The sequence below is a fragment of the Orcinus orca genome, chromosome 5 (assembly GCF_937001465.1).
Source record: "Orcinus orca chromosome 5, mOrcOrc1.1, whole genome shotgun sequence".
Classification (NCBI taxonomy): Eukaryota; Metazoa; Chordata; class Mammalia; order Artiodactyla; family Delphinidae; genus Orcinus; species Orcinus orca.
The window spans coordinates 50644949-50660959 of NC_064563.1; the positions used below are offsets into that span (position 1 = coordinate 50644949).

Genomic DNA, 16011 nt, shown 5'->3' on the forward strand with positions numbered 1-16011 from the left:
TATTTATGCAAATGTGAAGTAAATAAATAACATTGCTACAAAAAGGCATGTCACACACGGATCGTAAATAGCTTTTACATTTCTTATTAATAATGCAAAAAATCAGAAAATACCTTCTGTGTTTTTTAAGCCATAATTTTTCCATGTAGGATAGACTATCTTCTTTAAATTCAATCATAAGTGGTTCTGTCCAAATTCTCAGATTAGTTTGTACTTCACATTCTTCCAATGACTCTATAAAAATAAACATAATATGCATAATTAAGGTAACCTAGTCTACAAATTACCACATCTTCTCTCAAGATATAGAACTCACCATTTTTGAGGCAAATGTGCTTTGATATTTGTCTGTATAATCAATAGTTCTAGGCTTAAATGATGCAAAAGTGTTAAATATTGGTGATTTATTATATTACTGTATAGATAGTTTTCTTCAATAATTTCTTGAAATGAAAAAAATCTTATGATTCACAAGGTTTTTTAAAGCAACTAATTATTTTACACGATAAAGATAAATACAAATGGATTCATTATATATTCTATAAATGCACACACACATAAAGGTATGTGTTAGAGCCACTGACAATAATATTTACACATTATGGGAAACAGAAAATAAATAACTCAAAATGGCACCTGGAGGAGACAACTGTCCTCATGAATTTATATCTACATGGTAACTTACTTCCAGATGCTTAAGATGTTTCTGAAGTACTACTAAATTAAAACCACCATTCAAAGATATTTAAAACTGATGGAGATTTCTGGGAAAGAAAGCAGCATAAATACAGAGTTACTAGTCTCTCCACCCTCCTAGATATTAGCCCTCTCTCCATAATGACCATAACAGGAGGAAAAATGTGGGAGAAGATAGAGAAGTAGTAAAGAGGGAAACAATTATTTTTTTATAGACTGAAACTAGAGAATAATCCCAAGCTCATACTGCAGCCTTTAATAAATAGCTTTTAGAAACAGCCAAATGCCAGCAATAGAAATAAACCAAAAGAATGTAAGTCACCCACTCCTATTCCTCCCAAAGTGTAGAGCAGTGCTGAAGAAAGCAACTGGAGGATGTTCTGGGAACCACCATCAGAACGTATGAACTGAAAGAGTAGGAGTCAAGGACAAGTGCAAGTCATAGAAAAAAGGAGAGCCCTCCACTGTGAGTCCTCCTTTTCATAAGAAAACAAAATATTTCCCAGCAGGGAAGCCGAAAGAGAAAAAAAATGAGGACTCACTTTTTTTTCTGTCCAGGTCATGGAGAAGAGTCGCTTGGCTTGAGAGATAACCCCCAAGTCTAGAAGGGTGATGAGGAGGAAGGAGATGAAGCAGCTGACCTGGGACTCACTCTTCTCCCATCACCAATGGCACATTCCCAGGAAATAAAGATGGCAGGTAGCCTGGGTTAACTTGCTTGTGAATATGCTAACAACTAGACTTTCTGGCAAACAGATTAATGATATTTTCTAGAAAGAGAGACTTTAGCTACGTAATGCATTCAGCAGGATAAGCTTTGTTTCAAATTGCTTACATAAAACAAACCTAGAATACATGGATTCATGAGTCATGTCTCCCTGAACAATGCCACACAAGCTATGGAACTGAGGTTCTGGTTTGCTCCCTTGTTTAATGGTTCTCTAGCTACCTTTTGTGTGAAGTTGTGTAAGACGTCCCATTGTTCATATTGAAGGGATGATGGGTATTTTCCTTAATAGACAATGCTTTTAAAAGTCTTAAGGTAAATTTGCCCAAGGTATTTAAGGAACAGCCAGGAGGCCAGTGTGGCTGAAACAGAACAAGCCAGGGAGAGAGTAATAGGAAGTGAGATCACAGAGACAGGGACTTCAGATTACATATAACCTTCTAGGCCATTGGAAGTATTTGCCTTTCACACTGAAGGAAATGAAATTACAGTTCACTAAAACGTAATCAAGTTAGAAATCAATAACAGAATCACTAGAACACTTGAAAATTCAAAGCTAATGGCCAAGAAACACAGGAAAACATACTCAATGTCATCTGTAATGAGGTACACAAATGAAATATACAATTTCATCTGTATCAGACCAGCAAAAATTTTTAAAAACTGACAGTTAAAGTGTTGGTGATAATGGGAAGCAGCCAAACCATTTATATACTGCAGAGAGGAGTATAAACTAACACAAATACTCTGGTAAAAAAAATTCAGGTTAACCTAGTATAGTTAAAGACACAGACACCCTATGACCCAGCTATTCTGCTCCCAGGAAGAGACACCTAGAAATGTGTACACATGTGTATTAGGACACCTGTGCAAGAATATTCAAAACAGCAGTGTTTGCTGGGTAGGGTTAAGGGAATAAGTGATGTTGAAGCACTCAGAAACTAACAATAATGGAAAGCTGTTACCAACCCTAGGCTTGAGAGGACAAAGTAGGAGAAATTTGTAAGAAGTCACTGAAAGCAACGGCTGTGGATGAAAGGTCATCTAAGTGCTGCTCTGTAACATAAGTAGAAAATGCAGTCACTGCAAAATCTCAGCACATCAAGGAGAGGAAAAGTAAGTACTTCTACCTCTTTCTTACCCCAAATGGGAATCAACCTAAACAAACATCAATATTTAAACAGGTAAACAGTGGTGTAGTCACATAAAGAAGACTTTTAAGCATAAGACTCTTAAGCAGGGAAAATGAATGAAATACAACTATGCACATCTTTATGGGTAAATCTCAGTAAATTATGTTGAATAAGTTATACAGGTTGAAAAAGAGTACATATACTAGTTTTCCATTTACACAATGTTTAAATACATGCAAATTTAACAATATATTGTTTAGAGATACACACATGCAGTAAACTGCAAGGAAATCAAGGGAATGAAAAAATACAAATCCAGGCTAGTGATAATCACTTAGAGGGGAGGGAAGAGGAAGAGAACAGGTTTTTATTGTTTTGTTTTTCTCCATAAGGTATATAAATTTTATAAATGTTCTTTTTATCTACTTAATATCTTAGGGAAAGGAAAATATTTACAAACACATACATATAATATACACGCACATAAACAATCACATTTATAATACTCTGAGGCAAAATAAAATCACATATTATATCAACAGAAGTCCTCATCTTAATGATTTCTCCATGGCAACCACACTGTTGACCTCATTTCTTTACTTAACAACACTGTCCTCCATGGGTTTTTATGATAATACACTTTACCAACTTTCCTCCTATATCTATGCCACACTTTGTCTTGTTTGTAGCCTTGTCTTTCCAAGCCACTAAATGTAATTCCTCTCTAGCTTGTTGTGCTACAACCTTGCTCTCTGAGGTCCAGCCATACACATCTACCTTCAGTTCCATTAACACGATATGCTCTCTTCACCATGGAGCCTTTGTACATTCTAATTTGTCTCCACCCTCCAACTCATTTTCTAGCCTTCAACTTGAATCTTGGCTTCTTAGAAATCCCTTTTTAATTATCAGTCAGGGTTCTAACAGGAAAGAAAAAACTCAAAGGGGTAATTTGAAGAAGATCAAATGAAGGGACTAACTTATAATCATGTTAAGGTTAAGGGAACAAGTGATGTTGAAGCACTCAGAGACTAAAAATAGTGGAGAACTGTTACCAACCCTAGGCTTGAGAGGACAAAGTAAGGCAAGTGTTGTAAGTAGTCATGGAAAGCAATGGCTGTGGATGAAAGGTCATCTGAGTGGAGCTAATGATATATGCAGACAAAGCAGTAACTGCAAAATCTCAGCACATAAAGGAGAGGGAGAGTGAATACCTCTACCTCTTTCTTCTCACCCTTCAATGTTCTGCTAGTGTCTCCAACTGGTCAAACCCAACCAGAAGCCAGAGAACAAGGGAGTTCACGTGATGCAGCCTCCAAGGATCAACCTCTAGGGGCACAGAGTAGGGCAGAAATGGGAAAAAACGGATCTGGAGAGACAGAGTCTACTTAGTTTGCATCTAAGCATCCATTTGTCTGTCTGTCTCTTCCTCTGAAAACAAAACAAAACAAAACAAAACTAACTCATGTCTGAAGCACAGGGAACACAAAGTTCTACAGCCACTATGTATCAGAGGGAGATTTCAATTTAGTGATACTCCCAACTAAATTTAAATGTTAGATACCAGTAGTATGTGTCATATTAGGTATCAGGAAAAAGAGAGGAGAAAAAAAACAATTACTCAATATAAAACTTAGCTGCCATGGTTCATTTTGTAGCTAGTTTTGAAGCCTACCTTGATTTGTTTACCATAGCTTCCTTCTCTCACCACCCATTCTGTTTACCTTACTGTCTGCCAACCCCTTTTACCTGGTAGAGTGACTAAAATCTTCATTCTCAAAAGATTCAAGACCATAGAAGCCCTCTTTTCATTGGCTTGCCACATTTTTCCAATGAACATTATTACTGGACACAGAAAAATTAAGTATGCCACTGAATGGTTTGCAGATGAAGTCTATCTTTTCTTTATTGTATGATAACAATCTAATTGTTCCTTCATACTTGTGCTCAAACAACATGGTCAGTACAGTGACCCTTCCTGACTATTAACTCAGTGCTGATGAGCCCCAAATGGCAGTGGGTAGTCTCAGCTTCCAGTTTAATGGAAGTTTTGCCGGAGTTTCATGTAATATAGAGCCCCTTGTAGGAAAAGCACCCCAAACTCACAAGATGTTGTTTCTCAGCTGGAACCCATACTGAACCTTCAGCAGGCCATTCCACAAAACTATCAAGCTAGCTGGATAGTGCTGCACATGGTAAGATGAGTGAATTCCATGAGTATGAGCTTATTCCTATACCTTTTTCATAATAAAATGAGTGTCTTGATCTAAGACACTCATTGTGTAAGACACCACAGTGACAAATAAAGCTTCTGCTGGCAGATACACTACAGGAAGAGAAGGCAAATCCTTTTCTGAAATATGTGGCTTTTCCCATGAGGACAAATTACTGCCCTACCCATGATGGAAAGGGTCCAATATAATCATTCTGTAACAGATACTCCCTGTTCACAAGATCCACTTAGCATCATGCCATCAATCTAATGGGCAATAGCTTTTGTGCAATAGCAAGACAATCAAGGTTCTTTGGGACTATATAATGCTAGAAAGCTGGAGAGCTAATGTAGGTCTGAAGCAAGGCTGTGAAGGTATACTGTAACCCATATGATATCAAACGATCTCTGGCTATATTTATTAACAGAAATAAAAAAGAATACATCTGATATGTCAAGGAGCAGTAAACTATAGCCCTTGGGCCAAATCTGGCCCACTGCTTTTGTATGGCTTTCAAGCTACGAATGGTTTCTACATATTTTAATGGCTGAAAAAACATCAAAAGAAGGATAATATATTGTGACATGTGAAAATTATGTAAAATTCAAATTTGTATCCATAAACAAGGTTTTATTAGAAAATAGTCACACTCGTTTGTTTATATATTGTCTTTCATGATACAGTGGCAAAGTTGTATGGCCCTTCTGAATGGCCCTCAAAGCTTAAAATATTTACTATCTGTCACTTTACAGAAAAATCAACCCCTAGGCTAGGTCAATAGCTGTCTCCCTCCTCCAACCATGGAGAATGTGTTGGTTTTCTCCAGCAAAGACACTACATCCAGAAAAGCGACTGTGACCTGTATCATCATCATCGGATCAAGTTTACTCTAATCTGTAGTCATTTTCCAAGATCATTGGCTTTTGTACCAAATAAGTAAGGTAAATGGAAATATAATAAAAAGCAGTATTCCTGCATCTTTCAGGTCTTTGATGCTGGCATTAATCTTTGCAATCCCCAGGTATTGCTTCTGGCATGGTATTTTATTAGCATGAACATTGGCAAGGGAGGGAGACAGTTCTAGGGTCTTCTACTTACGTACTACCATAACAACCTTCATGCCACAGGTCAGACCATCAACACAGGCATTATTCCTGTTACTAAGTATATCCGTTTCCAAGAATCAAGACTGGAAAAATAACCACATAATGGTCCCACAGTTCCAATGCACTATGAGACAGAATAAAGACAAGATTCTATCTATCATTCCACTTCCATAAATCTCTAAGACTGACTGGTGGATTATGGTGGTACTTAGGGTCTCCAGGGTGTCTAACTGTCAGTTCAGACCCAGAATCTAATAACCCCTCTGAAGGTCTGGGCATTGCCTTTCCTCAGTGCATGTTTATCCTGGTAAATAGCCATAAATTCTGTAGTGAAAGCTTAGAGGAAGATTCATAGTGTACCCTGTGACCACACTACAAAATCCTGCAAAAGGACCCAGCCTCTACCTCAAGGGGCTTTAGATTTGTGGTGTGGCTTAGGGCTGAGAACTTTATAATAAACTCTGAATCCCCAGTATGGTAGCTCAAGTTGGGTCTCTGTGCATCAGGATGGAAATTTTCTACTCAGATAGGAAAAACAGGAGTCTATACAAACTTTTTCATTCTTATGTACTCCAATTAGTACCACAGATCTCTGTGAACTGAAACAATCTAATTACTAGTCTTCCTTGCCCCTTATTTTGGTAATTTTTCCACTATAACTTTGATAATGATATGCCAACATCTGGCCTCTACTATTCCAGGTTTCCATGATTCCTTTGAAATCAGGCAGTTCAATTCCATTTAAGCATCTTTATCCACAATCTTCAGCCTACAGAGGCAAGCTACAACATATCAGTTCTTCTATTATTTTTAAATACTATGTCTTCAAAGTGGACAATCAAAAAGGTATTTCTATAGAAGACTTAATCCTTTTCAGAGTAAAAAAGTAAAAAATACATCAAAATGTGAAAGCACAAATAAAAGAGCACATAAAATAACATAGTCAATGAGAGTTATGTTGACGTACATGCTAAAACAGGGTATACAAATAAAGTCTTGGAAGTATTAACAAAATTGATGTATCATGAACAAATGTAGGAAAAATATTTGAAAGAGAGAACATTATTTAGTAAAAAATCAGATTTTATTTGGGAATAAGGTGTGTGATATCTTGACATTAGGAATTACACTATGTTACAAAAGAGGACTAATCAGGAGAGGTCCTTCACTGGGAAAAAAATGAAATAAAAATCATAAAATTGAATGCTGTCAACTAAGTTACATGATTTAAGTTTATTATCTAATACTTTATTTTTAATGAAAAGCAATTGGAAGCCTCAACAAGATTCTGAGTAATAAAATTAATAAATTGAATTCTTCTAAAGGTATGATTTCCCTCAAAAGGTACTGGGAAACAAAGAGAAGACACTGTACACTTCGGTCATCCAGATCTTCAATGTCTAGAATATGGGTGTGAAAATTACCACAGAAAAATAAAAACAAATATTTCTTCAAAAAGAAAGAAAAACAAAAGACAAATTAATTATCCCCCTGAACTTCACAGCAGTCCCTGAAATATATTTCTCAAGACACATACAAGAAAATTCTCTATTCCTCTCATCTCATAGATCGTCCTGTTTTATGTGTTGTAATTACAGTTCAATATAGGAATAGTTGTTCTGACAAAACTTTCTGCTAGAAGAGGAGCTGAGAGAATCGAATTCTCTATTCATTTGACAGCCTGAATTTACGTAGGAAACAAAGGCAAATATATCCCCAATGCCCAATTCAGGGGGTTATAAATATTAAACCACTAAACCAATGGTCATAGAGTGACTACTCCTTTGAAGAGTTATATCAAACTACTATCCCAATGTTTCAGTGTTTCTGAACACTGCATTTATATTCATGGAGAATGGAGATAAAATAAATTCAGCTTTATTTTAAAGCATTCATTTTATTTAAAAAAAAAAAGCGGTACCTGGTTTTGCTGCATGTAACTTCTGTTTCTCATTGTCATCATGATGCCCAGTTCTCCATTGCTTTAGAACTTCTTGAAAGGATTGGGCAGAAGCTTGTTCAACAAATGGCCCTTCACACAAGGGCCTATCTCCTGTATTTGTACATTCTTCTTTTTTTGTTGTTGAAAGTTCTACCTAAAACAATTAATAGTGTATCTAAGTATGCTTTACTAAATGTTTTCTATCTTACAATACAGGTAGCATTAATTACTGAGCACTGTGAATCACACATTATTTTTAAACTTAGAATAGAATGTTTTTAAGTTGTACTTATTTATGTGCTTTACTGATTTCTTTAAAACTATAGACAGTTTTAAGCGGTCTCTTCAGAAAGTACTAAAACTAGAGCCTACAGGACTGAGGGTTTATCATTAAGTTATCCACCAGTGTTTTCCCTGGAAAGCAGTGATAACCTTGTATCTAATCCTATTTCTCCAGTCGCCTGTTCCCTGCAACCTCCCCACAGCAGAAAGAACAGTTTCTTAACATGTAAATCTGATGTCACTTCTCTGCTCCAAACCCTCCAATGACTCCCTGTGAAACCCTCAGTTCCTACTAGAACTTACAAGGCTGTACACAACCTTGCACGCCCCTGCCTTTCACTTCACTTCCTTTAATTCTCCCCTTCATTCACTCTGCTCCAGCTAAACTTATTTTCTTTCAGTTCTAGGAACTCATCAAGCATATTCCACTCGAGGGCCTTGCGCTAGCTATATCCAATGTCTGGAATGGTCCCTCTTCATATCTTCACACAGCCATTCCACTCATTTAACTCGGTCTTGGCTCAAATGTCACCTACTCAGAGAATAGGTGATGACGCTACTGATGACCCTAAAAACAAAGCCCCTTTCTCCCCAACTTTCCAATCTCTTATCTGCTTTATTTTTCTCTCAATAACTTATCTCCATGGGAATTTACTCTACATGTTTGTTTATTGCTGGTCTCTCCCCATTAGAATGTTAATAGGATCAGGAATGTTGTCTGTTTCCTCAGTGCCAAGAGTAGTGCCTGGCACAAAGTAGGTGCTCATTAAAAGTTAGCTGAATGAATGGACAAATTAATGAATGCAGATGAAACACTGCCTGCTTCTCAAGTAATGACGGGGGGAAAGGATGAATTCCGTACAAAATATAGATCCACTGTGAACACACAGAAGAAAATAAAGGTAGGATTTGGCAGTTATCCAGTGAATCAGAGAAAACAGCCAAATTAGGAAACTAAAGCAAAATAAGTTCTGCACCAATGCTGAATTATCAAATGTGGATTACCTACACTGATGAAATTGCTAAATCTCCATGTGTATCTTCTAGACACAACAGTAGAATCCTCTGTGTTCAGCCCTTAATTGCAAAAAACCAGGCAGATTGTCAGAGGACAATTGAGAGAAAATCGTTAAATGTATGCATATATAAAATTCAGTATAAACAAAAAGCATCTGGAACCTACAGACACTATGCTAGTCGTTGACACAGAAACACAGAAATAGAAATAGAAGCAAAGAGCAGGAATTTAACTCAGATAAACAAGAATCCTATGGACAAAAAAGTGGCAGGGTCAGTATTCCGGAGTGAGAGAATGGTATATATGTTAAGGCATGGAGTTAAAGAACACAGTGGCATGGAACTGTATGCAGTTGTGTTGCTATAGCAAAAAGTGGGATATGAGAAAATATAAAGGGTGGAAAGACAAGTAGGGGCAGATTGTAAAGGATCCTGCCTGCCATCCAGAGAAAATTACACTTAAACATATTGGAAATGCAAACCTACTGAAGAGTCCCACCCAGTAGCTACTGAAGAGTCCCACACAGTAGTGTGGGAGAGAAAGAAATTGGAGAACAGTGAGTTTGGATGCAAGGAAACCAATTAAAATTTACATCCATTTCTCAATATCTATCAACATTACAAATGCATAACCCTCTTCACCTAAGAATTTTAGGATTTTATCATATGGATATACTCATATATATGCAAAACAATATTTTTCAAAATTATTTTTATACTATAGTTTATACTGGCAAAAGACAAAACAGTATAAATGCTGATCAGAGAAAACATAGTTTAAAGGTTATTTTATATCCAATACATGGAGTATTTTACAACCACTATATAGAATGAGAAGGCTGTGGAATACACTTATATGGATAGCAAAACTACTGTTTAGTGTAAAAAGCATGTTTGCAGAGCAGCATGCAACATACTAATATTTGTGTTAAGAAATACATACATACAAAAGTAGAATAATCATTAGCTTCTAGAAGGGGAGAGAAGAAAATGCACTTTTCACTTTATAGACCTTTTGCACTTTAAGCAAAAGCTCATTTCAGTATTTGGAATAACAATAAGAATAGAAGTGACCAAATATTCAAGAGTTTTCAGACGGTTTTAAGATGAGATGTGGTAACTGATTGGATATGCAAAGGAGAAAGAGAAATGACTGTAGAAAATAAATGTTCCTGGGCTTCCCTGGTGGCGCAGTGGTTGAGAGTCCGCCTGCCGATGCAGGGGACGCGGGTTCGTCGTGCCCCAGTAAGGGAAGATCCCACATGCCGCGGAGCGGCTGGGCCCGTGAGCCATGGCTGCTGGGCCTGCGCATCCGGAGCCTGTGCTCCGCAACGGGAGAGGCCACAACAGTGAGAGGCCCGCGTACCAAGAAAAAAAAAAAAAAAAGAAAAGAAAAGAAAAGAAATGTTCCTGCTGGCTTGGAAAGCTAGAAGAGAGGCTGCCACCAACAGTAACATCCATAGGTTTTGGAGAAGACATGATGAATTTCGTTTGGAAATACCTCTGTCTTAGAAGTAGGTGGGAAGGTATTTACAGGTACTCAGTAAGCAATATGTGAATGTGTGTGTATATGTAGGCTGCACTCATGAAGATGCACTGAAAACTCAGTGCTTAATACAAAATGAGTCAAGTATTCTGGTGATTCTAGCAGCTTTCCAGGGCAGCTCCTTTCCAAGCAATGAATCAGAGACATTTGCATTTTACAGCTATGCCTATGGAATACTTGGCTTCCACGCAGCGGTGGCAGGATAGGAAAAAGCCAGAGGATAGTACATTGGCTCTTAAATGTTTCAGCTCAGAACTGTCATATTTCACCTCCACTCAGAGCACATCAGGACCCTGCCCGATTCTACAGGGGCTAGGAAATTTGAAGAAGCACATGGAATCCAATGCTGTGCATCCATTACCCCTCTAGGCTACATGATACCCCACAAAATACGTTTTAATATCCCCACTTTCCAGAAAACGAAACAGAGGATCAAAAGGCTAAAGTAAACTGCCCGATGATACAAAGCTAGAAAACCAGAGTCAGGATTTCAAACCCAGGTTTCAGCCTCTAAAATGAAAGTTCTTTCATGAACTGCACCCATTTCCAAGGATATCCACTGGCTTGAATCCATAAGAAAAGTCCTAAGACAGATATCAGGCTTTAGCACCATTTTGACTCTTCCAGGCATGAAAATTGCTTGGTAAGCCAATTAAAAATCAGATTCCTGGGCCCAACCTAGATGTAAAAAAAATCGAAGTTTGAGTGGCAGGCCAGGAATGCACATTTTTTACAAACTTACCCAGTGATTCAGATGCTTATTGCAGTTGGAGAACCTCTGCTCTTCAGCACAGAGTAGTACCAAGCATATGAGGGGGATACTTCTTTAGTGCGTGCACTGTGTACAGGTGCACACCTGAGGGTCGACAGCAGGGATGCCCAACCAGGACCACTCACCAGAATGACTGAGCAGGTGTTAAAACCACACGTCTGGACCCACCCAGAGAGATGCTAAACTCAGTCATGTGTGTTTCTCTAATGTTTCTCCAGTTGATTATAATGTGCATTCCTGGATGAAACCACTGAATTAATGGCTTTAAGTTAAGACCAGGGGTGGAGGGTCTATACAGCATACACAGTTACCAATGGGGACAAGAGGCAGCATTTATTTTAGGGATTGAAAGAACAGGCAAAAGAGTAGCTCTATAGCTTTCTAGTAGAGCTAGTTACTTAAATCTTCTCTGGCTTTCTCATCGGTTAAGTGAGATAATAATGTAAAACTTATATGGTTATTTTGATTATTGGATAAGATAAAGCAATTAAAGGATTAAGCCTAGCATACAGTGTTTAATAAATGTTAGCTGTTGATTTATCACTATTTTTATTGGTAGGATAAATTAGATAAAATGAAAAAAAAATTAGATAAAATGGCAGGCATGAAGGAGAAACCCTTAAAACCACAGCCTCTGGGTAATGGTTAAAAGCAGGTAATTTGGGGTCATAAGGCCTGGGTTCAAACTGAAGTTCCACTATCAATGATATCTTGGGCAATTAAAAAAAACGCTTTGCCACTATTTTCTCATCTGAAAAAAAAGAAAAAAATTTTAAAAGGGTAAAAAGAGATAATACACGTGAAATATGTAGGATGGTGTCTGGCACATAGTCGGTCCTCAGTACATTATTATTCTAATAAGACTGTAACTCATTCAGTGATTATTCACAAGCACCCTTGGCAGGTCTATTAGTGAAATTCATGCCAAACTGCTAACCTTCCTGGACAATTCAAGTATAGTTTCTCCGCTGTAAAGAGGGCCTACTACCATAGAGCCTGTTTTCTTTCATGTTCTCTGAGCAAAGGTTAGGAACTCACGGGACTGAAGTTCAAGTCTGATTCTGTCACAAAGTAACAAGCTGTGTGACTCTGGCCAAGTTACTATTTCTGAACTACAGTGAAAAGGCGAGTGGCATCTAAAAGAATGAGGATTATTAATTACAAGGATCAAAATTTGAGGAAGTTTCTTTCTTGCTAAAGAATCAATACAACAAGTCTATTATTAAAACACAAACATGAGCTGATGAAAGCTTATCTAGTACATCATAGGATCAGTAATCAATGTGAATGACCACACAATTTGGTATAAATCTGATTTTAAATAACTGTGAAATTGCCTGTCACCTAAAACACTTGGCAAGGTTTTGTATTTTTAGCCTCTCTGAGATCCTGATTAATATAAAATTGTTATATTGCATTGTGGTTTTTTTTTTTATATTTCTCCCAAATATTCATTTCCTGATGTGGTGAAAATGCCTGGAAAGCAATATGATCAAAGGATCATTCATCAAAAAACTAGTAGCCAGAGAACTCAAAGCAATCTCTTTAAAAGGATTTTTACAGTTAAAGTGTTTCTGATTAATAAAAAAAACAAATTCATATTAACCAACAATGTGATCAAATAATCTCCAAAACTCTACAGCTCTAGCTGAGTATATGAATGACAGTTTCCATGATCATGTATGACAGAAAATGTCTACTATATTTTCCTCAGCTTACCTCAGAGCTGCTCCCCTGAAGAAGAAGAGATTTGGTTTTATGCTGACTTTCACTAATCCCTTTTGTAGAATGATTCTCCCCTTTGGGTTCATCCGGATTAACTTTCTTTATAAACTGATGGGCAACATCCAATACATTGGATAATATTTGAGATTTTGCCTATAAGTAAACAAAATAGGAATAAAAAGCCTAATATGTCAGCTTAACTAATTTAGATATATTAAATCCTGTTTTCATTATTCTATGACTAATAAAATTCAATGCATTTTATTTAATATTTAAAAATGCAAATTGCCATTTACATCAACCATATAATAGTGACAGCTGCCATCTACTGAAGGGCTAGTCTGAGCTCATACTATCCTAAGTATCTTAAAAACATGTCATTTAATCCTCAACTCTAAAGCATAACTATTTTTATCATTGTTTTAGGGATAAAGAAAGGAAAGTTTTGAGGGTTTAAATAACTTGCCCTTGGTCACATGGTGAGTGGGTGGCAGAGCTGGGAAGTGACCCCAGGTGTGTATAATTCTAATGACTCCTAGCCTTTCCACTATATCAGCCCTAAATAGGTAGGTGTGCTATTTTGCGCACATCACCGCTAAAGAACTAAATATAATCTAGCGGGAGCCTGAATAAGCCGTAATGAGTATTTTGTTGGTGATAAAACATCTTTAGAAGGTATCAACTACTCAAAAGTGCACATCCAGAAGTGCTCTAGCAAACGCCAAGTTGTTCTTCTCGCCATGCCTTTGCTCATGAGCTTCACTTACCAGGAAGGCCCTCCCTCCTCTATTATCTTCTTTGCTGGGCACACTCTTACCTCTCCTTCTAGATTCACCCCAAGTTACTCCCATGGGTCCAGGCACCTCTCCCTGCCGCCCTCCCACAGATGCATGAGGCGCCCATTCTCTGCACCCTCTTTCTACACTGAGGAGATCCCTACCAGCCCACACAGTATTGATTTTATATCATCTTTTGATGTCTGTCTACACCATAAAAGTTCACAGAAGGAAAACATCATGTCTTCTTCAATCTTTGTGTGGCTACCACAGTGCCTGGTAAATAGCATATGGCAAAATAACATAAAAATAAGGTGTTGGGGGAGGGAGAGGGAGAATCACAGAATTAAAATAAATAACTGGGAAACAAGAATTCAAAAAGCCTTTTCAAGTGCCTTCAGAGTAGCCGGAAAAGAACAGGCAAATCTCAGGAAGGCCCTATTTTCTAAAGGACTTCCCATCAGCAATAAGCCTGGTTTGCCCAAGGAGACCCTGCAGGATTCTGGATCCCATCTGATCTTGAACCAAACAAACTCCAGAGGGAAGATGCAGACACTTCGGAGACTCTCTGAAAACCTGACATTAGGAACACAAGTAATAGGTCTTACTTCTTAGCAAATGTTCTCAAGATAGAGGAAAACTTCAGCAGGGATCAGAAATGATTATTTTATACTCTCCCATGAAAATGTGCCTATTTTAAAATTTTCATCTAGCTACCTATTTAAATAGCTAAGACTACTTTCCAGTTATGATCTTTAGTAAATCTATTAAGATTCACTGCAATCTGATTCTGGAATAAATCAGAGAACACCAAATTAACTAGTGTTACTTCATACTGAATTAATAAATTTATCTATGAAAAGTGACTAAAGTGACCTATGCACACATATTGCTGTCCATATACAAACCTATGGCATCTGCTCCAAATTTTCCCAAAGAGCATCAAAAAGCCTTTACAGACCTAAGCAGTCCTTATTTTTAAAAGAAATTCATATTTATAATACAAAATTGTTGTCTATACTCATTATACTGTGCATTACATCTCCATGGCTTATTTACTACTTGTTGCAAGTGTGTACCCTTAAACATCAGTCTTATCCCCTTCGTGGCCCCATCCCCTGTAAACACCATTTTGCTGTTTTTTATGAGTCTGACATTTTGGATTCCACATATAAGGGATATCATACAGTATTTGTCTTTCTCTGTCTGACATATCTCACTTAGCATAATGTGTTCAAGGTCGATCCATGTTGTCACAAATGGCAAGAGGATATCCTCTTTCTCATGGCTGAATGATATTTCATTGTGCATATATACCACATCATTTTTATCCATTCACCTATTGATGGGCATTTAGGTTGTTTCCATATCTTAGATATTGTGAATGATGCTATATAGGAGTGTATCTATCTCTTCAAAATCCTGTTTTAATTTCCTTTGGCTATATATCCAGAACTGGAACTGTTGAATCGTATGGTAGATCTATTTTTAATTTCTTGAGGAAACTCCATATTATTTTCCATAGTGGCTGCACCAATTTACATCCCCACCAACAGTGTACGAGGGTTCCCTTTCCACTACATCCTTGCCAGCACCTGTTGTCTTCTTGAGGACATTACTTGGTTTGGGGTTAGTGGAGATTATAAAGAGACACAAAGGAACATTTGGGGGGTGATAGAAATACTGTGTATTTATTTATACTGAAGGTTACACAAGTGTATTGTAATGTATTTTCAGAACAAATCAACCTGCACACTTCAAAGGAGTGCATTTTACACAACAATGTGAACATACTTATCATTGCTGAACTTAAAAATGGTTAAGATGGTTATGTTTACATTTTTTGTATTTTACCACAATTTTTAAACAATGTGGACACAGAAATAATGTGTGATTTTATTGTTCATAAATTAAACCTGAATAAACTTGATTTATCAAGAAAAAAAAGGAAATTAAGCCAATGGTAATGTTTCATTTTTCCAGAAACATCTGCATTTTAACAAATATTTTTTTAAGAGAAGTAATCCAATTTAACCTGATTTTAAATTCCCTAGAATAAAGTACTATTGACTTCAA

The 16011-nt window shown here is 37.1% G+C and overlaps 1 protein-coding gene across 4 annotated transcripts in view; it reads right to left on the reverse strand.

Annotated features, from left to right (window-relative positions):
* The window catches only part of ZBBX (zinc finger B-box domain containing), a 113506-nt gene that overhangs the window by 40640 nt on the left and 56855 nt on the right, over positions 1-16011 (reverse strand). For 2 of the 4 annotated variants that reach the window (XM_004270585.3, XM_049710506.1), the window contains 3 exons: positions 13154-13312; positions 7797-7971; positions 114-234 (listed from right to left, as the gene is read on the reverse strand). In XM_004270585.3, the coding sequence (XP_004270633.2) occupies positions 114-234; positions 7797-7971; positions 13154-13312 (455 nt within the window). The remainder of the gene's footprint in view (positions 1-113; positions 235-7796; positions 7972-13153; positions 13313-16011) is intronic. The other 2 variants (XM_049710504.1, XM_049710505.1) reach the window with 2 other exon arrangements.